The sequence below is a fragment of the Maylandia zebra genome, linkage group LG3 (assembly GCF_041146795.1).
Source record: "Maylandia zebra isolate NMK-2024a linkage group LG3, Mzebra_GT3a, whole genome shotgun sequence".
Classification (NCBI taxonomy): domain Eukaryota; kingdom Metazoa; phylum Chordata; class Actinopteri; order Cichliformes; family Cichlidae; genus Maylandia; species Maylandia zebra.
The window spans coordinates 58855738-58883305 of record NC_135169.1 but is presented as its reverse complement, the minus strand read 5'-3'; the positions used below and the strand labels follow the sequence as shown (position 1 = coordinate 58883305).

The following is a 27568-nucleotide window of genomic DNA, read 5'->3' as shown; positions in this document are numbered from 1 at the left end:
AGAAAGGTACAAAATGAGGTGGTGCCTCCGGATTAAAGGATTAGAAGAGAAAAGAGATGAAGGTGTCAGATCGCTGGTTATTGGAATTCTTGGCAAGATCGCACCTGATATGATATCAAAGCTTGAAGAATCTGTGGATGTGGTGCATAGAGTTGGGAAGAAGATTGAGAACAAGGTCCGACATATCATCATTCTGTTTGCTCTGAGACACGTGAAAGAGGAGATTTGGCGTCGCACCAAAGATTCGGCTGTCTGTAAGAACGGCGGTTTCCACTTCGCTGAGGTACTGCCGCGGGAGGACTGGGAAGAGAGGAGGCGGCTGTGGCCGCAAATTGAACAAGCCAGACGGGCTGGGAAACGGGCCTTTTTCCGGGGTCCTCATGGATACATCGAAGGACGGAGGATCATCGACGTTGAATGAAAGACTTGATGTAAGACTGTATACAGTGGAATATTATTAATGGGACAAAAGAGTTCTACTTAAAGTTAAAGGTTATTAGTCACTGAGTTGGTGACAAGTGTTACAATTTAAACTCATGTTTATATATTTTTCTTTTCTTTTTTTAAAAAAAAGTTATTTTCTTAGCATACTCTTATTATGGTTCACTCAAAAATTTCTTTTGGTTCATTAAACGTTCGGGGTTTGAAGGAAATTGTTAAGAGAAAGGCACTTTTTTTATTTTGCAAGGGGCAAAAATGTCACTGTCTGTTTTTACAAGAGACTCACTCTGTGGATGCCGATGTTACCTTTTGGGCTAATCAGTGGGGAGACAAGATTCTTTTCAGTCGTGGATCTAACAGATCTGGAGGTGTGGCGATTTGTTTTAATAAGTTCCCAGGGGAGATTATAACATATAAAGCTGATAGTGAGGGTCATTGGTCAACTGCAGCTTGAAGAGCGAAGGTATATTTCTAATTGTTACAAATCTTTATGGACATAATAACGAAGGTCAAAATAAACATCTATTGGAAAATCTAACAAATGTTATTTCAGAGTTTAAAGTTATGTACCCCACAGTAATCTGTGGGGTACATAACTAGTAGGATGAGACTGGAACATGACCTCAGATGAATGGATGGACAGATGGCCTCCTCGCTTAGGAAGGAGGCAACAGAATAACATTATTGAGAACTTTTCTAGTGATAATAATTTTACAGACATTTGGAGAAGTTTGAATCCTGGAGTTAAGAATTATTCATGGTTTAAACCTAATGGAGAAAGCAGGTCAAGAATTGATTATTGGTTAGTGAGCGATGACATTTTGAGGTGTACTTCACCATCTAAAATCTCCAAAGCACCCCTATCTGATCACTGTTTCATTGATCTTGTCTTAGAACCAACAAGGATGAAACGTAGTAGCAGGGGATATTGGAAATTTAATGCCAGCCTTTTAAATAAGGACAAGTATTGTGATAAAATTAGACATAAAATTACAGATATAAAAAATGATGACTCAGTAGTGGGTAATATACAGAAATGGGAACTTATTAAATTCAAAATCAGAGAATTCACTATAAAATTCTGCAAAGAACTGAACAGGGAAAAACGGGAATATGAAAGTAATTTACTTCGTGAAATAACTCAGTGCTGTAGTAAAGAAAAACTAAACGTGCAAGAAAAGAATAAATTGATGGAGTTACAAACTAAATTAGACGATCTTTACCTAGAGAAAGCCCAGGGTGCCTTTATAAGATTGAGAGCCAAGTGGATTGAGGCAGGTGAAAAGAACTCATCATATTTTAGTAAGCTGGAAAAGTGCAGACAGCAGAGAAATCTAATCTCAAGCTTGTTGATAAATGGGACTGAATGTAAAGATTTCAGAAAGATTGGAAAAGAAGTCTTCACTTTTTATTCCAAATTGTACTCCTCAGAATATTCAGCAGCTGATTCTGATAGTTTCTTTGATAAGATTCATAATCTCATCCCATGTATTGACAAGCCGTTCAAAGATCTGTGTGATTCAGAGCTTAAAATTGAGGAACTGGATTTGGTGGTCATGAAAATGGCATTAAACAAGTCCCCAGGGACAGATGGACTCACTACTAATTTTTATCAATTCTTCTGGAAGGACCTAAGAACTTTATTGTTTGATGCATTAAAGGAATCGATAGAGAAAAAAGAAGTGATGCCGAGCATGAAACAAGGGCTGATAACCCTGATCCCTAAATCGGGTAAGGATAAAAGAATTTTAGACAATTTAAGACCCATCACCTTACTAAACACTGACTATAAGATCCTGTCTGGAGCTGTAGCTGAGAGGCTAAAGAAAGGCATCTCAAACATTATCAGTGAAACACAATCAGGTTTTTTGAAAGGAAGACTAATTCATAACAATATTAGGCTGGTTTTGGATCTCCTTGAATACAGTGAATTAATCCAAGAGAGAGGGTACATCCTGTTCTTGGATTTTTACAAAGCATTTGACTCAGTTGAACATACGTTCATATTAAAAACTCTGCAGTCTTTTGGTTTTGGAGAGGAATTTATCAATGTTATAGAGATGCTATATAATGACATTAACAGCTCTGTTTTGCTAGAACATGGTACATGTTCAAGGTTTGAGGTTAATAGAGGGATAAGGCAGGGATGTAGCAGCTCACCACTTCTGTTCATCATGGTTGCTGAGCTGTTGTCTATTTTGATTAAAAACAGTCACATTAAGGGGTTAACTGTGATGGGTGAACAGATAATAATCAGTCAGCTGGCAGATGATACCACCCTGTTTCTAAGAAATGAGGACCAGATTCCTTTAGCCTTGCAGGCGATCAACCACTTCTCCAAAGCTTCTGGCCTACAGCTGAATATTAATAAATGCAAAATTCTAGCTCTGCATGAGTGTCCCCTGCAAGCAATAAATAATATGCAGATCAAAAAAGAGGTGAAGTATCTGGGCATTGTAATTTGCAAGGATAAGACATCAACAGAAAATAAGAATATCTGTACCAATATAGAAAAGTGTAAGTCAATTTTAAACATGTGGCTGCAAAGGGACATAACTCTGTTTGGGAGAATCTTGCTAACCAACATGGACAGTCTGTCCAGACTCATCTATCCAGCCTTTTCTCTGCCCATACCTCCAAAACTAATTAAATCTATAAATACTCTTAATTTTAGGTTCATATGGAGGAACAAATGTCATTATATAAAGAAAAATGATGTGATTAAGAATTATGAAGAGGGTGGGGCTAATGCCACTGACTTTGATGTTATGAATGGTGTACTAAAATTGAAATGGTTAAGATCTTTCATTAGGAACAAAAATTCCTTTTGGAACATTATTCCCAATGTGATTTTTGGCAAAATGGGTGGAATAGACTTTTTGTTACGTTGTGACTTTGATTGCAGTTCGTTACCTGTTAAACTCTCAGCTTTCCATCAGCAGGTCCGTCTCTACTGGAAATTAATCTATAAACATAGCTTTACTCCTCACAACACCCCTATATGGAACAACAGGTATATCCGTTTGTGTAGGAAATCTGTGTACGTGGATGAATGGAGATCTAAAGGGATTTGGGCTGTAGCTCATTTTATGGATGATAATGGGGTCTTACTAAAACATGAGACGTTTTGTGAGAAATTTGATGTAAGATGTACTGCTAAGAGATATAAATCCCCAGTGAAAGCCATCCCAGTCCCTTTGAGATCAATGATAAAAGAAGATATTGTGCACTCTAAAATTTCTCCTGGACTGAGGCAGCTCTGCATAGCTGGAGTTGAATTTGGTGACAGCAGGTTTACAAACAAAGTGATCAGGAATATTTTGATAAATGAAATTTGCCCTAATCCGGTTAAAAGAAATTATATCCTTAAAGAATTTGAGACCATGGAGGTTAAGGCGATAAGACAAAAGTCTACAGGGAGAGCAGAATTATTAGGCAAATGAGTATTTTGTCCACATCATCCTCTTCATGCATGTTGTCTTACTCCAAGCTGTATAGGCTCGAAAGCCTACTACCAATTAAGCATATTAGGTGATGTGCATCTCTGTAATGAGAAGGGGTGTGGTCTAATGACATCAACACCCTATATCAGGTGTGCATAATTATTAGGCAACGTCCTTTCCTTTGGCAAAATGGGTCAAAAGAAGGACTTGACAGGCTCAGAAAAGTCAAAAATAGTGAGATATCTTGCAGAGGGATGCAGCAGTCTCAAAATTGCAAAGCTTCTGAAGCGTGATCATCGAACAATCAAGCGTTTCATTCAAAATAGTCAACAGGGTCGCAAGAAGCGTGTGGAAAAACCAAGGCGCAAAATAACTGCCCATGAACTGAGAAAAGTCAAGCGTGCAGCTGCCAGGATGCCAGCATAGGAAAATTGGGTTGAACAGTGAGACTGCATTTGTGGGGTTTAGAAACATCCAGAGCATCGCAACAGAAAGGTAAATAAAAAAAGTAAGAGAGAGAGAGAGATAAAGAAATAAATGAACTAATAATACATAAATGAATAGAAAAATAGAAAACACACATGTAGAAATTGTCACATGTGAAATTGTTTTTGGAGAGAATCAGAAGTGAGACAGTTTGAATCCACAGTTCAGCGCAAAGATGCAGGAATTAAATCTGATTATAAAAACACATCGAGGCAACGAAGACCAGCTTACACTCAATATTAATATGAACACACAACATACACGCAATGAAGACATGCTTACACTCATGAATGTGAATACATGACATAAATGCTGAATGGTGTAGATTTAACACACTTAAAGGCTGAAGCTGAGGAATAACTCAGGAAGTTGCAGGACAATAGAGCGACTTTTGTGACAAGGAAAAAGAGACTGGGAGGACCAACCAGGGATTAGAAGCTTAAAGCAGGTTTAAAATAGTGAATTAGAAGTGGTTTCCAGCTGATTGAGCAAAAGAAGTGACGACTGTAGAAATAAAAATAAAATAATAATAATTGAATTATGCAGCAATGTTTTGAATATGCATTTCTGTTGTCAGGGCAACTTCTCGAGATGTGACTCAATATGCAAATTAGTTGAATGAGTGGGGACAGAAAAAAAAGAAAAACTCAAGTTTCCTGTCTGAGACATGAGTGAAGTTTGCATTGAGAGAAATATATCTGTGACTGTGTGAGAAGAACTGTTTGGTAAAATATATGATAGCAGCCGCAGGACAATTAAATAAAGTCTGTGACTAAGTGCAGTCGTGCAGATTTGGAGAAGAAGTTTATAATTTAGTGATGACACATTGTTATAAAGTGTTTAGAAAGGGCTTAATGGGAATATTACTGTTGGGCAAACTGTGCGGCTTTAACAAGATTTTCTGTGTATTTAGCAGGTGAAACTCTGTCAGCTGACTTCAGACTGTCAGGAAGCTGAAGAACCTGAGGCCAACCACTGAAACATGATGTGGGCAAAATGAACAGAGGGAGGGATTTTAAAGGTGAACATTTAGGACTTACTGCAAATGTTACTATGTCAAAGTTACTGTGACTCAAACAGAGGAAATTCAGATTTTTTTATTTCCACACCCAGCATGTTTTGGGTGTTATATGCTATTAAATACTTTTAAATAAATTAAAAAGTATTTAATAGCATATAACACCCAAAATATGCTTCGGTTCACATTTAACTCCAGAAAATCATCAATCAAAACATGGATATTACCTGACCACAGATTCGTGGTGACGTCACTGCTCTTTTAACTGTTCGGTGTCTTTGTTTGTTTGCTGGTTGTAGAAATGGTTTATATGAGCTTTGAGCTGAGAGTCAGAGGTTTCTGTGGACACTGCTCATGTCGGCACTTATATTTCTGACCTTTTCTTATAACCGATTAAACATGATCTCCTCCCTTTTGCCCCCATTTTTGGTGGTGTAGGTACAAATGATCAGGCATGACATTCTCATAATAAATAAGATACTGCAAATAATTATTTCTGCATTTGTGCGATTGAAGTGAATTGAAAATGTGTATGAAATGACACTGTTTTAAAGATTTGGCCTAAATAATTTTGGAGTGAATGAGTCTAAACATGATGACCTAACTAGTGATACCCTGTCACACACACACACACACACACACACACACACACACACACACACACACACACACACACACACACACACACAGCATGTTATGCCAGTTTCAGCTGAAACTATGTTTCAAACCATATTCCGGGTTTTTAGTTCACCATTTATGAGGCTTCAAGAAGAAAATAAAAGACAGATCTGAATGTTTGAAAATGTTTTGGAAAGATTCTGTAAAGATGAGATGAAAAATACTCAAAGGATAAATTTAATTGGTTTATTATTTAGATAAGTTGAAAAAAGTTAAGCAAGTAAATGAAGAAACAAGGCAGAGGAGAGAAAAGCCCAACAATCCCCTCTGAGCAAGCAGTTGGCGACAGTGGGGAGGAAAAACTGCCTTTAAACGGGCAGGAACCTCCGGCAGAACCAGGCTCAGGAGGGGACAGTCAACGGCCGGGACTGGTTGGGGGGGTTAACAGAGGTGGAGCAAGACGAGGCTACATCAGGTGAGGAAGCAGTAGCGTCTCTCCTCCGGAACAAGTGGAACCATTTTTTCTTTTTTTTCATGCACTTTTCCACGAGCGCTTTTTTCTCCAGGATGAGATTTCTCAGCTCATCGATGGTTTCTGCGTTTTGTTCTTCAAGTTTCTCACATCTTTGTTCCACCTCTTCCAATGTTGCTTGTTGTTCTTCAAGCTTGTCTTTGAGTTGTTTGGATGTTGCCTCCTGTATCAGCTTGTCCTTGTGCATGTCTGCATTTCTCTGTTGGACCTCTTTGTGCTTGTCTTCTAACTGCTCGTTTCTTTTCTGGATTTCTTGGAGCGTGAGCTGCAGGTCTTCATGTATTTTGTCTTCTTGTTGTTTTTGCGCCTGCATTTGAGTGTTTTCACGCTTCAAGTTATTGAATTCCACCAAAATCCCCTTAACGAGCTCGGAGTTGTTTCTCGCTATCTGATCGATCCTTCTCTGCATCTGTGAGCAGCGTTTCTCCAGTTTGTCCTTTTCTTCTTCCACTTTAGTTGCTTTGTCCTCCAGCTGATTACAAAACTCTTGCAGTTTTAGATTTTTAGACTCAAAGTCCTGGACGATACGTTTTCCTTCTTTCAGTCTTTCTTGCTGTTGCTCTTTCTGTTGAAGAAGGTCTTTATTTTGGCGCAGTGTTTCATCCAGGCTTTCTTTCAGCATGCGGTATTTTTCCTGCATGCTCTTCAGTTCGTGCTGCATGTCTCGTTGCTTTTTGTCCTGCTCTTCCTTCTGTTGGAGGAATTCTTTCTTTTCTTCCACAGCTTCATGGAGCTGTCTTTGGAGGAGCCGATTTTTTCGGTCCATGTATTGGAGATCCCGTTGTATCTTATCAGTCATCGTTTTCTTGTCTTGGAGCTGGTTGGTCATTTCTTTTAGTTCTGCACTCTTTTGCCTGTTTTCTTTAATGAGGTGCACAATCTGCTCTCGGGTCTGAGCAAACTTGATTCCCCAGCCCTCATTAATAATGTTTATGTCCGGCTGGCGCTGTTGTCTTTCTTCCAGCTCTTTATTTTGGGCTTCCATTCGTCTACATTTGTCCTCCAGTTGAAGTTTCTCTTCTTCAATTTGTTGCATTTTTTTCTGGAGAAGGTAGTTTTCCTTCCTACTCTCCTCTAACGCCCTTTGGAAGGATGAGGAGCCATTTGGGGAAATTGGCCGGCCACGCCAGGAAGGAGAGGCGGCGTAATCTTTTTGAATTGGTTGTTTTTTCCTTGGAAACATGTTGGAGTTTCTATACGATGACTTTGAAGAGCTTGTGGTGAACGTTTTGTAGGCTGCAAACACAGATGCTGCTGAAACGAACTAAAACTTGCTGTTTCTCACCCCTACTTAAGGAAAAACATCAAAGGACTTAAGATTCTTAAGATCTATGACATCATCACTCCCTAAGCCAATGAGATTGTCACAAGACATTTTGGAATGGGGTATTTTTTTTAAACTGTTTTCAAACTTAACTTAAAATTTCAGTGTTTCCTGGTTGTGGACTATTGGTTAGTCCAGCCGATTAAGAAATTAATTGTCACAAACATCACTAATATTATATAACAGACGACAGAAAACACGAGTTTTTTTTTCTACTCAATAGAGGTATAATAAAAGTTTTTTTAATTATCCTACTTTTTATAAAAGAGAACATTTATTAAAGATTATGTATTTAATTAAAAAACTCTGTTCATCTAAAGCAGGGGTCAGCAACCTTTAAGAGCCAAAGAGCCATAATTGGCCTATCTGGGGTTGAAAGGCTCGATAAATGCACGGCGTTTCGCCGGGTACACCGGCTTCCGCGAGTGTGACGCTTATTTTGAGCGATGAAAAAATAACAAAATATAATTTTATTTGTATATTGCAAAATCACAATAATCTTCCAATTTAGAACTACAAGTTAAAAAAAGAACTAACATAAATAAAATACACTTCAGCTAATTTATTTTCACAAACCACGCGGAGCCGCACTATAAGGACTAAAGAGCCGCAGGTTGCCGACCCCTGATCTAAAGGGTTTAACAAAAAGGGGGAGCTTCCTGCTGGAAATTGAAATGTCCCCACGTCCCCACTGGGCGATCGTGGCTCAAGAGTTAGGAGTTCGCCTTGTAATCGAGCCCCGGCTTGGACAGTCTCGGTCGTTGTGTCCTTGGGCAAGACACTTCACCCGGCAAGACACTTCACCCGTTGCCTACTGGTGGTGGTCAGAGGGCCTGGTGGCGCCCCAGGGTGGCTGTAGCTACATCACCAGTGTGTGAATGTGTGCGTGAATGGGTGGATGACTGAGCGTGGGTGCTTAACTAGTTAAAAAAACAAACAAACATCTGTCTCTTATTTTTTACGTCACACAGGAAAGAAGCTTCAATGTCTGATGAGAAGACATTAATTTGTTGGTGTTTGTGGTGTTTGGTGCAGTTTTCTTGTTTTCTGGCTTGTTGTTTATTTACAGTGGAGATGAAGATCTCTAACAAGTTGATTTGTTCACATTTGCACATCTTAATTTTTAAGAGGAATGTGTTTTTTTGAGTTTGTACACTATATGCATGTAAGGCAACCGTTTCCTTTTTCTGTATTTTTGTGTGCTGCTCTTTTAACAAAAGGGGAACAAAAGACATTTAAATCGACCTCAGATGATTTGTTTAAATTTTTACAAGGTCTTACTGAGGTGATGCAAAGTGAAACATGCTTCTTTTTTGGTAATGTGCTGGAAAAGCTTGAAAATTGACCTTGAATGTGCTTAAAAAGTGCTTGAATTTGACCCTAAAAATGTGTATGAACCCTGCATATATTGCAGTATTTACAGTTTATAGTAGGAATTTCATGGCAACAGCTAATCTTTATTTTGTTTACTGGGAAATGAAATGCTGCCAATTCACAAAGCTGTGCTTCAGCTGCACTTCCTGTTGTAGACTTGTGATGCACACAGGCTCTGTTCCAGCACTCAGCATGTTCTTCCTTATTTGCTCCACCAGGGGGAGCTCCTAAACTATGACATCTTGATAGGAGTGAACCAGGGAGAGGGGCTGAAGTTTGTGGACGACAGTGAGGACAACGACGGCATCTCAGCTGCGGCGTTCGACTACACCATCTCCAGCTTTGTTGACAACCTCTACGGCTACCCAGAGGGTGAGGACGCCACCTCTGTACACTGCCACTTTTTCAGTTATTCCATTTTACAGCCTCCTCTCACTTAACTGCATTTTGCAGCATCATCAGGTTTTGTCTCATTAGGAGCCGCGTTTGTTGATTTGTTCGTTTTTTTCTGTTTGCTGTATTCATTAAAATAAACGGATAATCGTCAAAATGACAAATGTGGACAATTATCAAAGCTTACATTACAATTCTGACAGCTTGAGTTCACATGAATTTTCAAAAGAATATCAAAACCTGTGAAAGTGCTTTAAGCGTTTAAAACATGCGAGTAAAGAATGGAATCAGTAACATGTGAGCCCAGTGAAGTGCATCAAACAAGACAAGCGTGCTAAAGAGAGCCACTCATCCACATCACGGCGTGTCTGCGCCTTAACCTTTGAGGCTCTGTGGGCAGTAATGCTATCATCCCCCAGGTAGTGGGCTCCCAATCTCAGTGTCGGTGTTTCTGACAGATCGGCCTGCGAACCCCTCACAGCCGGACCACAGTCACAGTACAGACATGTTTGGATAATGCAGTCATGCTTCCTCTCTGCTGCCTGTCACTCCTTCTGTTATCTGAAAGACTTTTTTTTCCTCTCTAGATTTCTCACTCACTTCCTGTTTACGGACCACCAGTGGGTGGCACCAGCTGTGGCCACTGCCAAACTCCATGCTGAGTTTCAGTCCCCAGTTTACTTTTACACGTTCTACCACCACTGCCAAACCGAGACGCGGCCCGAGTGGGCCGACGCTGCGCACGGAGACGAGATACTTTACGTGTTCGGCGTACCGATGATCGGTGCCACGGACCTGCTCCCGTGCAACTTCTCCAAGAACGATGTGATGCTGAGCGCTGTGGTCATGACTTACTGGACTAACTTCGCAAAGACTGGGTAGGCCTCATGTCACAGTAGTGTAAACTGTACACGTTACTGTATGTTCTCTGACAGCCTTCTAGTCATGTTGAATACTTGAATCTGGGTTGCTAGTTTAATTCCCGTGTGGCTTTGAAGAATTGAACATACTGGTTCACCAAAAGCATCCAGATCCCAGAGCAGCCGGTTGGTCTTAGATAGTTTAAAGGTTGCACAGAGAATGGGCCTCCTGTCTGTATTCAGTGTATTGATGCCACATGTTACTTATAATGGAGACTGAATATAACTTTGAACTGAAACGTTTAACCTTTATGCTCCACCAGGGACCCCAACCTGCCCGTCCCCCAGGACACCAAGTTCATTCATACCAAGCCCAACCGCTTCGAGGAGGTCATCTGGACCAAGTTCAACTGGAAGGACAAGCAGTACCTTCACATCGGTTTGAAACCTCGTGTCAGAGACAACTACAGAGCTAACAAAGTGGCCTTTTGGCTGGAATTAGTCCCTCATCTTCACAGCCTGCACGACGTGCTCTTTCCCACCACTACGCGCTCCCCCGCAGGCCGTGACCCCGGCACCATGAGGCCCAGAAACAACGTTCCTCGAACCACTCGTCATCCTTACCCTACCTTCCCATCAGATCCTGAGCCCGAGGGCTCAGAGCGCCCGCCCCAGGACCTCTTTCCCAGACACACCCGCGACTACTCCACCGAACTGAGCGTGACAGTTGCAGTTGGAGCGTCGCTCTTCTTCCTCAACATCCTGGCCTTCGCCGCCCTTTACTACAAGCGTGACAAGCGGCACGAGATGCGCCGGCACCGGCTGTCCCCTCAGCGGGGCGGCCCCGCCAACGACCTGGCTCACAGCCAGGAGGAGGAGATCATGTCCCTGCAGATGAAGGACTGGGAGCACGACGCTCACCATGACATGGAGCCCCTGCGACCCCACGACATCCTGCGGCCCGCCTGCCCTCCCGACTACACCCTGGCGCTGCGCCGCGCCCCCGACAACGTGCCGCTGATGAAGCCAAACACCATCACCGTGATCCCCAGCACCATCACCAGCATGCAGCCTCTTCACGCCTTCAACACATTCCCCTCCACCGGCCACAACAACACCCTGCCCCACCCCCACTCCACCACCAGGGTATAGTAGGGACAGGCCCGACACAGCGCCACCTAGGGACCAGGAACACTGGCTCTGCTTCCGCTCTGGAAGGGAGGCCTCTAGACGTGGGCCTTCGTTCTGTCCTCTTATTCTCTTCTTTCTCCAAAAGCAACTACACCTGCTGCGTCATGTGCTGTGAAACTTGGCAGCTCCCTCCACTGGTGGCATGTGGAGGTGCAACTGAAGTGTCCAGCAGCAGATGAGCAGTTTGGGGTGGGTGACTCAGATCTTTCAAAGATACTGTTTTCAAAGACGGTCTGCTGTTTCCAGGCTCAAGACCTCCAACATTTGTCAAAGGGACGAATGCTCTCTCGCTCCTCGCTGTTTTCTCTTTTTTACGTTGGCGTCATCTCTTTTTCCATCTCCTGTGTGTTATGTGCACATTATGCTTCTCTTTTCTACATCCGTGTTTTATTACTGCTCTCTTCCTCTCATTTGACACGCCTCCCTCCTGCTCTTCTCTAAAAATTCCCGATCTGCTGAGCAGTCTGGAGGGGGAGGCGTACACTAAACATATAACCATGAAAACACTGATATCTTTCATTCGACCAGCATTTTTAGGTGCCAAGTAAGTACTGCTGTGTTTCATTTCTCATCGAGGGAGAAGAAAAACCAAAGAAAAATAGAGTTTCGCTATTTACCGTCAACTAACAGAGTTCTGTCATGTTCTCATGACAAAGTGCCAAAGTGGCCTCAGTCGTGATTTTCTTTCTTCCATCTTCTCTCTTTTTGTTGTTTTGTTTGAAGCATTTGTTTAATTGTTGTTTTTTATTGTGTGGAAAGAATTTTTCTGAAAATATAGATATAGAGAAATGATATTATATATAGTTCTATATAAAATGTGTACAAAGGAGAAAGTATATAAAAGGGTTTTCTCAGTGGGGGATCTATGCATGAATTATTTTTAAAGACGCGGGGAAAAGGACACTGTACCTGTCGATGCACGTTTCCCAAAATCTAAACGAGTCATATCGCTCCATGTTTGCTACTTTTGGTTTTTGGTTTTCTCCCGCAGAGTAAGAGCATCGCAGGAGCATCGCAGGAGCATCGCAGGAGCATCGCAGGAGCATCGCAGGAGCATCGCAGGAGCATCGCAGGAGCTCCTGAAGTCAAACGACGCCTCCCAGCACTCATTTATTAAAACGGAGTCGATGCCAAAAGTCTTAAACGTTAGAATCAAAGCAACAGCTGTGAACTCAGTCATGGTGTCATGTGCAGCCTCCATCTTACTGTCACTACTTTTTCATTTTAGGGTACGTGAGGTAAAGCGTCCGTCGATGTAGCTTGATTGTACAAAACTATTTTTCTACGTTATTAACAAAACAGAGCAGAGACTGATGCTGCTCCTGTCTGACCCCCTTATGTCTGCCACATGTGTATTCTGACTTCATATCATCACTGCTCCCTCCCTCCTCCTCTCTCCATCCTACACCGCCTTTGTTATTTAACACCGACCCCCCCAAACTGATAATCAGACAAATTCCCAAACAGCTGACTTCACTGTGTCGACACCGTTCCTGACTATTTCTGACCTCAGCTCAGCTCTGCTATTATCCTCACATTAAGGGTTCGTTCACCTGCCTGCAGATGATCTGTGAGCTCGTCGGTTGTAAATTAAACTCTAAGCACACTGAGGGTAACCGGGAGGCGTTCAGGGCCTGCAGTGCAGAGCTGCAACATGAAAAAAAGGGATGGGGGCTCAGATCTCCTGAACAGGGTGGAAACAACACGGTGGGTTTGTGCTGTTTGTGATTCCTGCTCCGTCACTCTGGTGGAGACCACTGCAGCTCAGCAGCGCTCCCTGCTGACCCTCTGATGAAGATGTCAACAGTATGTAAACTGAGCTGATGTGCTGCTGTTTGAGCCCACGTGGTAGCGTACGTCCAGTATGGGAGAACTTAGTCACCGGTGCTGTCTTTGCTTGTGCTCTAGCTTTAGCCTGTTTGATTGTTTGTTTTCTATTTTATTACTGCCTAAAAGGGGAGGTGGGGGAAACACATGCCTGACTTCTCCTGTCAGAGGTTTTGTAAGCTCAGTGGAAGGGAAACGTGCACAAAGTAAATCATAAAACAACTGAGTGGGGCTGTGCTGCAGGTGGATCAGTGCTGTGGACAGTAGCTGTGGAAAAGAGACTGGACAAAGACTCTCAGCCTTAAATACAGGACAGAGGATGATCCGATCATCTTTCAGCTAACAGTGTCGAGCAGAAGGACGGCCGGCTGATGCGTCCGTACGAACCCTTTTGTACTCACTCCTGTGTATAAGGAGGTGGCGAGGGGTTGTGTAGTTAACCTCAGTGATAGGTTTGTAGCATAAACCTATTCGTTGGAACGTTAAGGACAATTTAATTACATAGCAAAGCAAGACACGAGTAGGCAAAGTTCTTCATGTTTCCCGTGCACGGGAGAGAACCGGACAAACGCCGTTCCTTCGCTTGACCCCAGTTGCTCTCGTCCGCTCCCCCGTAACACTGCTCTTTTATTGAGGTTACATGAATATACATATGACGTTTATTAACATATGACGTCTACATACAAACAAAGAGTACGTTGCCTGTGCGTGTGTGTGTGTGTGTGTGTGTGTGTGGTGGGGGGGGTCAGAGTGTGACCCCATAAAGACTTCCCTAAACCTGCTGGTCTGGAAGTCCAGCAGTTCATCTAAACAAAAGGCACTTAGCCTAAATCAGATATAGATACATTTATCCTAAATGAACAGAGGGAGTGACTTTAAGTCTGATTTCAGACTATGTCAGTATTAGTTAAGCCAAGAGTCGGCAAAAGCTTTATGGCCTGGAAAGTTCTAATTCCCACAACATATTGTTGGATTAGTAAGCAAAACTTTTCTGTGATGAAGATTTTTGGGGTTGTTGTTTTAGTGATGGGTTCATTCTGTCAGTTAGCTTTGGCTTGTTTTCTTATTTCAATAGAGGGAGTTTTACTAAACATGGACATGTCGAGGAGCGGCTCATTATTTCTGTAACAGTGCACTTAGAGAAAACTGTCAGGTGTCGCCCCCTTTGGTGATGATGTTTTGTGCTCTGATGAGCTAATAATCAGCTCTCTTTTCCTCCTTCTTTGTTCTAAGCAGGCCTGCAAGATTGAATTAACAGCGCTGTAAAACATTGTTGTGAGAGCAAATATAAGGTGAGCTTTTCCAGATTACAATGGGCTGAGGAAAAGGTCACCTGTGGGAACCTGCCAGTTCCTGTCTAAAGGATTGCAGCGAGTCAATCCAGTCCAAGATCATAAAGAACTCTTTTTCTAAAAACAAAAGAAAGAACAAATAAATGAGCTCATATTGATGAGGGTGGAGACTCTGATGCTTTGCGCGTGAGGCTCCACTTGTCTGCTGTGCAGCCGTGACAAAGACTGGACCAGCGTTAGGATGAGTAGATGTTGACAAACAATTCACGACGCCGGTAAGAAAAGGGTGGATGCTTTGCTTTGCTTTTGGCAGGAGCACAAGAGAGAGAGAGGGAGACCGAAAGGTATCGATTTGTCACATGGCATCGGTTTGTCACATGGCATCGGTTTGTCACATGGCATCGATTTGTCACATGGCATCGGTTTGTCACATGGCATCGATTTGTCACATGGCATCGGTTTGTCACATGGCATCGATTTGTCACATGGCATCGGTTTGTCACATGGCATCGGTCTGTTAGGTTTTGGGATGAGAACGTGTTGGATGGTTATCTGTCTTGGTCTGGTGGAGGTCTCTTCCCATAAGAAGACTGATGACTTTTTCATTAACACTGAAGTGTTTCTTTCTTCTCTCTCCCCTCAGATGACTTCACACTATAACCAAGGACACCTCATAGGGGATCATCTGATTGTGGCTTCTCTAATAATATTTCTAATAGTAATATTGTTCACTGTTATGTTACAGAGTGAAGTGAGATTAGTGCTGTAAAACTTCCATAACACTGAACAGATGCCACCACAGATATGTTGAAATCTCAGTCAAAACTAGCAAAAACAAATGAAATCCATGAATCAGAAATGCTGATTGTTGAACAGATAATTCAGTCTGTACATGAGGAGGATCCACTTTAGACTAAACTACATACAGAAACACAGGAACCAGGGCACAGTGTAAATCCAGGACCTCTGTGTGCAACAGCTGACCTGTATGAACACAAAACACTGATTGAAGTCTACGTTGATGCTTTCTGTCTGTTTAACTTTTACATTTGAAGCAACACATTTTACTTCAAACACACAGATCAGGTAGAAAACTGTGGATTAGAAAACAAATTCATCAAGAAGGTCCTGAAGCAAGAAGTTCATCATTGCATAGAGTAAGAAAAAGGACATGAATCATCCCACGGGTCTGTGCAGTCGTTATATTATCATCACCTAAATCATGTCTGCATACTGTGTGTGTGTGTGTGTGTGTGTGTGTGTGTGTGTGTGTGTTGCTTTTTTAAATCTTCTACTTAGAGTTCAAACTTGGATAGTGATAAAAACATTGCACTGCTTCATTTAATATCTAATTGAACACATCTGTGGTTGAATTTGAATCTTAAATGTTTTGATTTCAAAGATGTGGTTCTGATATGAAGGAACAGAAAGTAAATTGTTGCCATGGATACAGTGAGACAGACGCCTCAGACCCTTATTTTTTATTTCTTTGACTTTTTATTTTATTGATTCATTTCTTTATTTTTACATTTTAAAAAGTGTATTTGTCTGAATGAACTAATCCCCATTTCCCATGCTTTGTATCACTGGTCATACTGGGAACAGCCATAGAAAATGTTTGCAAAGAAGAAATCTTAAACATGAGCAGATTCTCAGGCGATTTCTGTTTCCTAACCATTGTTTCAGTGCACACGTCCCATCACTACATGTGTGTTAAAGATTTCTTTGGGATCAAAATCATCCACTGACAGTTATCAGTACAAACAGGATGCAAAAATCCAAAGTTCAGACTTCAGAGTTACTAAAACAGAGATCTGAGGAAAACTGGTTCTTCACACGACGTTTCATGTGTGAACAGTAGAGGTGGTTTCATTTTCACATGTAGGTGTTGCAGTGAGGATTGCAGGGAGACATTTGCTGAATAGCTGCAGCTCTGCTCCTGTAGACTGCCTCTGAATGTGTGTGTGGTGATAAAGTCACTTTAATTAAATGTCACCTGTCAGGGAAAACTTTGTGTTGACTGAAGAAAGTTCACTTCTCTTTCATTGCAGCTCCACTCTTATTTTTGATGCACTCATTTGTTTAATAAATGATTCAATGATTTTGCCACAGCTCTGCATTGTCAGGTCGGAGCATGTGTGCTTTTGATGAAATGCTGATATGATGACGCTTGACTGGGGAAAGATTTCCACAGGTGGTGTTGTTGGTCTCCTTCTTCCAGTTTTCTTGTTGCTGCCTCTCTCCTCGCCTCAGTTGCTGCAGCTGTATCATGTATGTTGTTATGTTACATACAAAGAGGAATTTGTGACATTAAAGAGTAAAGATTCTTCTAATTGTTTTCATCTCATCTCCTACTGCTTTAGTCTGCGTGGACAATATATGAGTAAATCATTACCAAGCCAGATTATATTTGGAATATTTCAAACAGAGGACATTACAGTGAAATCTGCTTTCAATGTGACATTTACTTTGATCCTTTAAGACACAGTTTATACATCAGACAAGCTGTTTGCAGAGCGATTAAATGTTTGATATTGTTGTTAAAGTTGTACAGATGAGCGTTAATCACCAACAGCTTCATTCATGTGGATGAACTGGACGGTTCCAGGGAAACTATCAGGATCACACGCCTCCAGTGGTCACTGTGAGTAACTACAACTCTGCACATACAATAATTAAGATGAAGAAATGTTTTTATTGTAGAAAGATGAACCAAATGTAGTTTGACTCTCTGACAAACGATGGCAAGATAAAAGTAGTTTGTTAAAAAAGACACAAAAATGGTAACAATGCAAACAAATACAAACAACAGCATATCCTGATATGAGGCTCACAGATCAGGATCAATACAATACGTAGCAACCGACATTGATGTTGCCATGGTGACCACTGCTATATATAGTGTTTCTGTTACCTCACTTGTCTTAAACATCAACGCTGGCTGTTTTTCATTTTACTAATGAGTCCACTCTCTTCCCTCACTTTCGTCTCTTCCTCGTGTTTGAGCTCCTCTCAGAGAGGATTTAAGAAAGAGCTTTGATGATGGCTGTAGCTCAGGAGACAGAGCAAGGCATCTACTGATCAAAAGGTTGGTGGTTCAATCCCTGACTGCTCCAGCTGGCACGCAAAGTGTCCTTGAGCAAGACACTAACCCTCTCCGATGCATCCATCAGAGTATGAACGTGTTAAACAAGAATCAGTCCATTCACCATGGAAATATCAAAGTAGAAAGTGATGGCAGTTATGATTGGCTGCACAGCTGGATCACATGACCAGGTGAGTGGTACAAATAACAGGAAGCTTCTCTTGTGGCTTTAATAATCATTTGAATTGATAACTTGTGATTTACAGACTGTTCTTTATCTTTTCATTGTCGTCTGAAACACAGAAAAATATCAATGTTGGAAAATATGACATTTATATCTAGTTTCTAAAGGATGGTTTAATTCTCCAAAGGCCACCACAGACATGACAAAGTTATTTCATCATTATAATGCACAAAAACAAAAATCAGGATGAGCCCTGCTGCTCACCAAACTTGTGTTGAATAATAATTTGTGAATCATTTAGTTTAAAACATCAACTGACTGAATCCATGAATCTCATCATGTGTTTCTGAGTGAAAGACACAGACATGAACAGACTGAACTGTTTCTCTACCAGGTAAGACTAACTACACAGAGTCACTGACTCAGGGCCAAGGAAAAATCTTCCTACAGTCTTCTTCATAAGTTTGAAAGGAGAAATCTCAAAATCAGAAGTGTTTCTCAACCCAAATCCAGGATAAAGAGGTTCAGTGAATGTGGTGTGGAAGGTGTGGAGGTGGATCAGAGAGTCAGAGGAGACTCTGTAGAAGGACAGAGTGCCAGCAGGACAGTCCACATACACTGCTGCTCTGTTAGAGACAGAGGGGGAGGAGGAGGAGATGGGTGTTTCTCTGTTATTGTGCCACACAGAGGAATAATGATCAGAGCAGCAAAGACTCCAGGACTGATCATTTCCACCAAACACACACTCATCACTCCTTCCTTTCCTTTTGATTCCTCTGTAACTCACTGATATCCAAGCCCTCCTCGTCCACTCGACCTCCCAGTAACAGCGACCAGTCAGACCATCTCTACACAGCAGCTGTTCACAAACATCAAATCTGTCTGGATGATCAGGATGTGACTGAACCTCCTCCACATGTGTCACCTTCCTGTTGTTGTCAGACAGTTGGAGGTTTGTGTTCACTGTGTTTGTGTCGATTGTGAGTTGACAGAAATCTGATGGAGAGAACAAACACAATCCAGCTGCAGTTATTGATCCATCATCTGTTCATTGATTGACCCTTTGATGATGACTCCTGACATCAGAGATGCGAATGATGAAGATGGTTGAATGTGTGCTGCTTTGTTTTCATGAATCCCATTAAAAACACACTTACACTTCCTCAGACCTGGTCTCAACCATCGGCCTCCAGCAGGCTCCACCCTGAAAGGAGGAGGGGGGTCAGAGCAGCACAGTCAGCATGCACACATGGACATTACATGGCTCTCATACACACACTGTTACACACTGATAAAGGAACAGTCCAACATTTTGACACATAAATGTTTCAACTTCAAAAGAGCAAAACTCATAATCACATCACATTTAATCTCCTTTATTAAGCACGATGTCCAGGGAGCATTGACATGTGCCACAGTCAAGGTCCAACACACTGTGACATTCATGCTGTCAGGGAGTGGCTGCATATTAAATGTAAAGACTGGGACTGGCTACAAAACTGATTCAGTACAGGTAGAGTGCAGCAGCCAGTGCATCACATATTTTGAGCTAATGCAGCGGTCATCACACCACATACTGCTTTCTATGTAAAGGAGCCTTCATTCTCAGATTAGGGCTGTTTGTGACCATAAAGTCTGTCTCACAAGGGCAGCCACTGGTCCAGGCGAGGATGCCTCCACAGTGGGATGTCTGAGGGTGCAGACATGGGTGAAGTTAGGACCAGGTGCCAGTGGACCTGTGTGCCTCTGGAGATAGGAGTTATTGTTTCACTCCACCAAAAGCAGGAGAGAAAGATGTTTATTAATAATCCTTCTAATTAATAAATGCTCTGTAGAGCAAATTTGTTCAAGGTAAACAAACATAAAATATGGAAACAGCATCAACCAATCACAATGCTGCACTCTTGCAGGAGGAGGTTGTGATTTGATGCATGTGATGAATATATTTATTTCTTATTCTCCTAACAGGAAAATTATCCTTTATTTTTGTATATTTATACTAACATAAGTGCATTTAAAGGCTCGTCATCTTGATTTATTTATTCAGAAATGATGTCAAACAATAATACAGGGAAACCCTGAATTAAATGACACAATTCTTGGTCATTGATGGTTACAGCTAACAGTGTCTCTGGGACCACTTTGGACAGCATTTGACTGAAGTGCTGTTTGGCTGCAGGGCCACCATGAAGGGTCTTTCTGGAGCTCTCAGTGCTGCAACACATATCCTGCAGTGCAGGCTGCAGGGTACCAGGACCAGTGGTTGTTAATGCTACATCCACTTTACAGTCAAAAACACCCACTAGTCTGGGCCTAACACCCAACCAGTGACCCGGTTTCCTCCACCAGCTCCATCCCAGCCTGACAGCCTGCAGACATGACAAATACTCTTAGAGAAGAGAAAAATAGCTAAATGCAAACAGGAAATCGCAGCCAAAAATCATTAAGAAATGGCATGACTGAAACAGGAGTTTAAAATGGCCATTAGTCAATCTAAACCTTAGATTGTAAACCTCTAAACCTTATATACTGAACATTTCAAGAACGCTGACCTGAGTGTTTCCAGTTCACAATATGGACTTTTCAGTCCAGAAGACAAAACTTTCACTCCAGAGTCCTTCAGGTCATTGTTACTCAGGTCAAGCTGTCTCAAACTAGAGGGCTGGGAGCTGAGTAGTGAAGGCAGAGTTTCACAGCTTCTCTCTTAGAGATTACAGACACTCAATCTGAAGAGACAATAATGAGAAAAATAACAATGTTAAACTTTCTGGTCTGAACCTTTGAAAAATACATGATCTAGATAAAATATCATCTCTATAGAGGTTAAATCATGTGGAGGGTTAATTAATCATCAATAATTAATCGATGAATCATCATTAAATAATTTATTAAATGTCATTAATGGATTAAGTTCAAAATACTTATTAAATATATACATACATCATTGATTTAATGCCAAATAATTTCTTTTCCAACATTTACAATAAATTAATTAAAAATTTAATGATTTTTAAATAAATGTAATTAATCAATTAATAACACATTTAATTAATTATTTAAGAATCTATTTATTTAATTCATTTGGGCCCTTCTAGCCCTGCAGCTGTGCATGTGCTCACATATCCACTGGTATGTGTCCTACAGGTATTCTCACAGCAGTGCTGCTGAACATTAAATGACCAGCAGATGTCAGTTCTTCATAATAAGCAGTTAAACTTTGTGTGATCTGCCTTTGGGTGAAGCAACAAAGCCGGAAAAATTGGACACATTCACAGAGCTTTACCACACCATCACTAGACAACAATGGAATTATTTTAACTAAAAACAAATAATCAGAAAGTCTTCTGCCTGGTCTCGTACCTCTGTGTTTCTGTAACATGAATAATGAGCAGGGGTCGGCAACCCAGGAAGAGTGTCAGCAGAGCACATGTGGAACTGAACCATTCGCTTGTCTTAATTATCTGATGTTTATATGTGTTACACTTTTTTAATCTTTAATTTTAAATTGAAACTAACATTTAAAAACATTTGGTACAATGTGGAAAGAGGAAGAGTATTTCCAGCAGGAGCAGAAACGTCTGACTCAGCATGACGATGCTGTTGGTGGATACTGAAGAGCTCAGCCTGTCAAGACAGGATTAGGTCATCGTTTTCAAAAATGTTTATTCAATTATATTCTGAGGCCAGTTATCTGGTATAATCTTTGGAAGTCTATTAAAATAAAAATAAAATCAGATGTGTGGTCTTTTGGTTGTTTTTGTTTTGTTCAATAAGCAGATGTTGGTGTTTCAGCAATGCAGTAACTTAAGTTTAAAAGGCTTGTTAGAACCTATGAAACACATCATACAGACTTGTGGACATTAGAAGACGACTAATAATCATCATGAATAAGACTAAAGGCAGGAAGGTGTCCTTTATAACTAATAATATTAATAACTAATAATATTAATATCATAGTCTGTCTGCAGCTGAGACAATACAAACTCAAACTGTGGGGAGAAGATTATATCACTTCAGTTTAAATTGACCTTAAGCGCCACATTTTCACAGACTTCTTTATTTACAGCATTTTTTACGTGCTGTATAGATTATACAGTTAGGTCCATAAATATCTGGACAGAGAGAACTTAGTTTCTGATTTTGGTTCTGTACATACACTAAAATCAATTTTAAATGCAACAACTCAGATGTGTTTGAAGTGCAGACTTTCAGCTTTAATTCAGGGGGTTGAACAAAGAGATGCAGAAGAATGTGAGGAACTAAAGCATGTTTAACACAATCCCTTCATTTCAGGGGAAATGTAGAGGAAAAATTAGAAAAATTAAATAACTTAATTAAATTAATTAAATCATAAGATTGTCAGCTGATAACCAGCTTCATGCGACCGCTTATCCTGGTCCCAGTGTTAGTGTCAGTGAATCCAGTTAACAGAAAGACATCCTGGATATACTCGACTGACTTTTTAGACTCAAGATTAATAATCATAATAAAAATTATAGTCTAACATGCAGAAATCTGTACGATGTGTTTCATTATGTCTAACAAGCCTTGTACAGTTAAAGCTAACAGTTACTACATGCATCAGTACATTTCTATATTTTTATATCTATAAAAAGAAATCTGACACTTGCCAGACTTTATCAAAGGTGTAAGCATCACAGCAGATGCCTTTGTGTCAAAGTAGCTGAGGATCAAACAGAAAAACATGAAGGTTTTCCTGGCCTGGGATTTTATACAAATATTCTGCAGTACATCAAAAACAAAAGAAAACCATTAATGAACATATGAACATTACCTGATGCTGCTGACGTGAAGCAGAGCAAAGTTACAGAGGTTTGATTACAGACACAGCTGAGCATTTTGCAATTTTGCATCATTTTAAAAAGTTTAAATTTGTTCAGTATTGAACGGCAGAAACGAGGCTTTGTTTTCAGAAGTAAGTAAAAGAAAAAAAACAGCGGCCGACAGGCTGTAAGAACGGTAGACTTGTGCGTAACAAGCAAGCGAATAATGCAGAAAACAGGAAACTGTTCTAGAAGTACAGAGAGAGAGAGAGAGAGAGCTGTGCATGAAGTGTGATTTTATCCTGGTGGCAGCAAAACAATCAGAGGGAATTCATGACGATGTTTATGTGAAGCGTAGTTTGGAGCTTCTTTTGCTGCTGGTTTACTCAATATTGTTTGGAGAGACATCAAACCTGCAGCTTCAGAATCAGCGCAAAAAGGGCGTAAACACAAAGCGCGGAGCCGCCGCAACATCAGAATCAGCGAGCTGTCGGCTTTCAGCTCGTGTCCGTGCCGTCAGGTGAGAAAGTCACATCTCACTGATTCTGATGCGTCGGCGGCTCCGCGCTTTGTGTTTACCGTATTTTCACGACCATAAGGCGCACTGTGCTAAAAGGCGCAGTCTCAGTTATGTGTGCCCTTACTATATTTAACACACACATAAGGCGCACTGGACCATAGGGCGCATACAAGTACCGTATGCGTATTTAAAAATAAAGCGGGAGCAAACCTGAGTTCGGTACCTTACTCACATTTTTATTACCAGTAATCGTCATCATCAACAACACACAAGCATACAAGTGTGCATATTTAACAATAAAGCAGGAGCAAAACAAAGTTTGGTACTCACATTTTTATCATCAAACCCATCGAAGTCCTCATCCTCTGTGTCTGAATTGAACAGCTGCGCTAAATCTCCATCAAACATGCCAGGTTCACTTTCTTCACCGTCAGAGTCACTTTCCGTGCCGTGCGGCTCCTCGGAAATGATGCCGGCTTTTGCGAAAGCTCGAACAACAGTGCCAGCAGACATGTTAGCCCAAGCATCTACAATCCATTCGCAAATTGTGGCGTAACTCGCCCGGCGCTGCCTTCCACTCTTAGTGAAACTGTGGTCTCCATCGGTCATCCATCGCTCCCAGGCCGCTCGCAGCCTTACTTTGAACGGGCGGTTCACACCGATGTCCAGCGGTTGGAGTTCCTTTGTCAGGCCTCCCGGAATGACAGCAAGCTCACAGTTCCTTTGTTTCATTAGTTTTTTCACATCGGCTGTGAGATGGGCACGCATAGAGTCACAGATTAAGAGCGATGGTGATGCGTGGAAAAAACCACCTGGTCTCCTTACATACACCTCCCTCAGCCACTCTTTCATCATTTCCTCATCCATCCAGCCCTTTTCATTTGCCTTAATGATGATTCCTGCTGGAAACTTCTCTTTAGGCAAAGTCTTTCTCTTAAAAATCACCATAGGCGGCAGTTTCTGTCCATTAGCATGGCAGCCAAGCACAACAGTAAAAGAAGACTTTTCGTGCCCTGTTGTGCGTATCGCTACCATGCTGGTCCCCTTCTTCTCCACAGTGTGACTCACCGGGATGTCGAAAGTGAGCGGGACCTCGTCCATGTTTGTGATGTGGCTGGGCTGGATGTTTTTGTCGCCGATGTGTTTGCTGCAGTAGGAGCGGAAGATGGCCAGCTTTTCCTTATAATCCGCTGGAAGTTGCTCCGCTACCGTAGTCCTGGTCCGGATGGAAAAATGGCACAGTTTCATAAAAAGTGAAAGTGAAACTGCTTTTAGCCGAATGGTGACCGTCGAAACGCTTCTCCCGCTCGTTCTTTGCTCGATGATCCACCGCTCGAGTCTTTCCTCCAACTCGGGCCACCTTGCCTTATGTCCGCGGAAACTCAGCTGCGTTTTCTTGACCTGCCGGAGCTTGTTTTCCAGCTTCCTCCATTTGCGAACCATCGATTCGTTAATCTTAAATTCTCTCGCCGCTGCTCGATTTCCATGTTCCTCCGCGTAGCTGATGGCCTTCAGTTTAAACTGTGCTTCATAAGCGTGTCTCGTTGCCATTTTCAGGGTTGCGCCCACACTTCACCCTTTAGCGTTCTCATGGTGTTCTCTACTACGTCCTCCTTACAACACACAGGGCGCACTGCGCTATAGGGCGCGCCGTACTTTTTGAAGAAAATCTAAGACTTTTAAGTGCGCCTTATGGTCGTGAAAATACGGTACGTCTTTGTGCAGAATCCGTGTTCCTGCTCTCATTTACTGTTTTAGCTGTTTGGTGGTTGTTGAAATTTTGGGAGGTTTAACCTGAGATTCTGGCGTTTTGGCCAAAATAAATTTATATTAAAAAATCGATTCAGGGTTTTAATGAATCGATATCACGTTATCCAAGCCAGAATCGATTTTAATCGATAAATCGATAATCAAAACCACCCCTGATGCATATACACGGGTCACACTACTTATTGAAACCCCCCAAACATCAGATCTTAATCAGACAGGTTTTTGTTTTTTGTTTTCAAAGTTTAGACTTTGCTTCTATTGGACTTTTTATCAGTAACACGTGCTTACTTTCTGCAGGAACAGTTGAAACTAACATAAATAAATAACTCCAGAGCTGATAGTCAGCAGGGGGTTTACAAGTTGTGTGCCGCGTTGTCGGCGGTATAAGCTCGACCACTTGCAAGGTGAGCTGGCAGACATCACTGAACTCATCAGAGATGATTAGGTTCATTTTGACAAAGTGAGCAGATATTTAACCTCCTAGGACCTGGCGTCCACATATGTGGACATCACATTTTGGGTTGTTTAGACCAAAATACTACATTTTGCTCTACAAGGGCCTGATATCCACTCACAAGGACGTTATACTGCCACTGTGCTATCGAAATTTTAGACAAATATCCTCATATGTGGCTCTCATTTTTCTCAGAAACAAAAATTTGGTAAAAAAAAAAAAAAAAAATCTGGTAATTCTTTGTTTTTACATTCATCAGGTCCCAATCAGCCCAAATATCAAAGAGAAACTAAAAATGAATGCCACGGAGGAGTTTGGGTCTTAGGAGGTTAAAGATTGTGCCACTACATTCTTGTCTAGAAGATATTAAAGTGTATTTGGTGACACACAAAAAAGGGTAAAGTTTAAGTATAGTTTGGGTCCACACATGTCCAAACCCTGGTGTGTAGGCCTACCTAGTTTTGAGGAATTGTCATGGGACCGGGGTCTGGGTGACCCAGGGCCTGTAAGAAGTTATGGACATGTGTGTTTTTGGTGCTGCTGTCTCCTGTTTCCATGTTTGTGTATCTAGGTGTGTGTGTGGGTGTGTCAGCCAGGAGCCTGGCCACACCTGCGGAGGAGAATTACTCACACCTGCAGCTGATCAAGCCTCGTCAGAGGAGCTACTTAGGAGTGTGGTGGAGCTCTCTCCGATGCTGGATCATTGCGTAACATCACGTTAGTCTCTTGGCGAGTTAGTTAAGGTTAGTCTGCTGCATTGTGGCGTTGCTGACGGCTGCCTCTTTGTTGTTCCCCAGGAGGAGTGTGGAGACGAGAGGGCAGCGAGCATGGGGTGCTCAGACACTGAGGAGCGGAGACAAAGAACACTAACACTGGCAAGAGGACATGTCAGAGTCGGGAACGCACTGGGGATTTATTGTTGTTTGGATTATTTTGCATCACTGTAAATAAACGCACTGACCTCATCAAAGAGTCCAGCATCGGGGTCCTCCTTCCCCTCATCATAGTCTGCCACGCAGGCCGTGACAGAAAAGCCCACTAAAAGAACGCCCACCAGACCAAAGCAATGGTTTTGACTTGATCAGCATTAACCCCGCCCCCTGACTTTGATGAGTGAAGCTGACAAAATGTGGGAAAGTTCAAGGGGGCCGAATACTTTTGAAAGCCACTGTAAAGTTCACTATCAGTAACATCATAGCACCACCTAGCTGTATAGCAACTCCGTCATGCTAGCTAGTAGCAGTACGAGTTATTGTAACTGACTGTAAAAAGTCAGCACAAGGAAAATAAACTGCACCTAAACTTGGTTTATATCTGACCCAGACAGACTGCAGGTCATAACTTCTTACCTGAAGTTCAGTTCACCTGACACTCGGACCGGTGTTCCAGATCTACTGGCGTTTAGATCAACTGGCGTTGGTCGAACAGATGTGTGGCAGTCTTGCGTTTCAGTAGCTCCTACCGACAAACCAGCAAAAAAAACGCCAAATGTGTCACCTGTGACACTTGTGAGGTTATCTCAAACACACTCCGTCAGTCTTGATGCTGTTGAACAACAAAATGTTTAAAATGTGGCGAGTTTACCTGGTGATATCCTCATGCGCGACGCGATCGCGAAAACAGCAAACAATTAACACCACGCCGATGTTGTTCACAGGACAGCAAGAGTAAACGATCGGGAGACCCTTGTCGTCGTTATCGTTCCACTCGCACGGTTTATTTCTCCGTTTTCAGCGTTTTTGCTTCACAACTAAAGCGAGCAGTTTACTTTGTGCACTAACATGGAGTCGAGTCAACCAGCGCCACCTCTGGCCAAGTGCCACAGCCTACAGCCAGATCAACCTGTGACACACATCTGCAGCACGTTTGAACTCGTTTCTTGCACAACACATTTGTACCTTTCAGTTGTGTCTGTTTGTGCGTCATGCAAATGAACCTTTGAAAAGAATGAAATGACACCAATATTTCACTA

At 41.8% G+C, this 27568-nt stretch overlaps 3 protein-coding genes across 4 annotated transcripts in view; 1 reads left to right on the top strand and 2 right to left on the bottom strand.

The window, feature by feature from the left end:
- The window catches only part of LOC143416842 (protein NLRC3-like), a 129664-nt gene that overhangs the window by 75900 nt on the left and 26196 nt on the right, over positions 1-27568 (bottom strand). The gene's annotated exons all lie outside the window — the stretch shown is intronic.
- Positions 7720-12291, top strand: LOC112432998 (neuroligin-2-like). Its single transcript, XM_076877911.1, has 5 exons — positions 7720-7758; positions 9455-9625; positions 10053-10126; positions 10217-10507; positions 10813-12291. Exons 1-5 carry the CDS (start codon positions 7720-7722, stop codon positions 11639-11641), a joined length of 1404 nt encoding a protein of 467 aa, XP_076734026.1. The 3' UTR covers positions 11642-12291.
- LOC143414166 (stonustoxin subunit alpha-like) lies at positions 17193-25593 on the bottom strand. Its single transcript, XM_076877910.1, has 2 exons — positions 25500-25593; positions 17193-19064 (listed from the first exon to the last, which is right to left on the bottom strand). Exons 1-2 carry the CDS (start codon positions 25591-25593, stop codon positions 18469-18471), a joined length of 690 nt encoding a protein of 229 aa, XP_076734025.1. The 3' UTR covers positions 17193-18468.

Coding starts and splice junctions, on each gene's coding strand:
- LOC112432998 (XM_076877911.1), top strand. CDS start 7,720: ATGTTGGAGTTTCTATACGATGACTTTGAAGAGCTTGTG. Junction 7,759..9,454: donor ATGACTTTGAAGAGCTTGTG/GTGAACGTTTTG, acceptor TTGCTCCACCAG/GGGGAGCTCCTAAACTATGA. Junction 10,127..10,216: donor ACAGCCGGACCACAGTCACA/GTACAGACATGT, acceptor TTTCCTCTCTAG/ATTTCTCACTCACTTCCTGT.
- LOC143414166 (XM_076877910.1), bottom strand. CDS start 25,593: ATGAACCTAATCATCTCTGATGAGTTCAGTGATGTCTGCCAGCTCACC. Junction 19,065..25,499: donor GACAACGCGGCACACAACTT/GTAAACCCCCTG, acceptor TCTCTCCATCAG/ATTTCTGTCAACTCACAATC.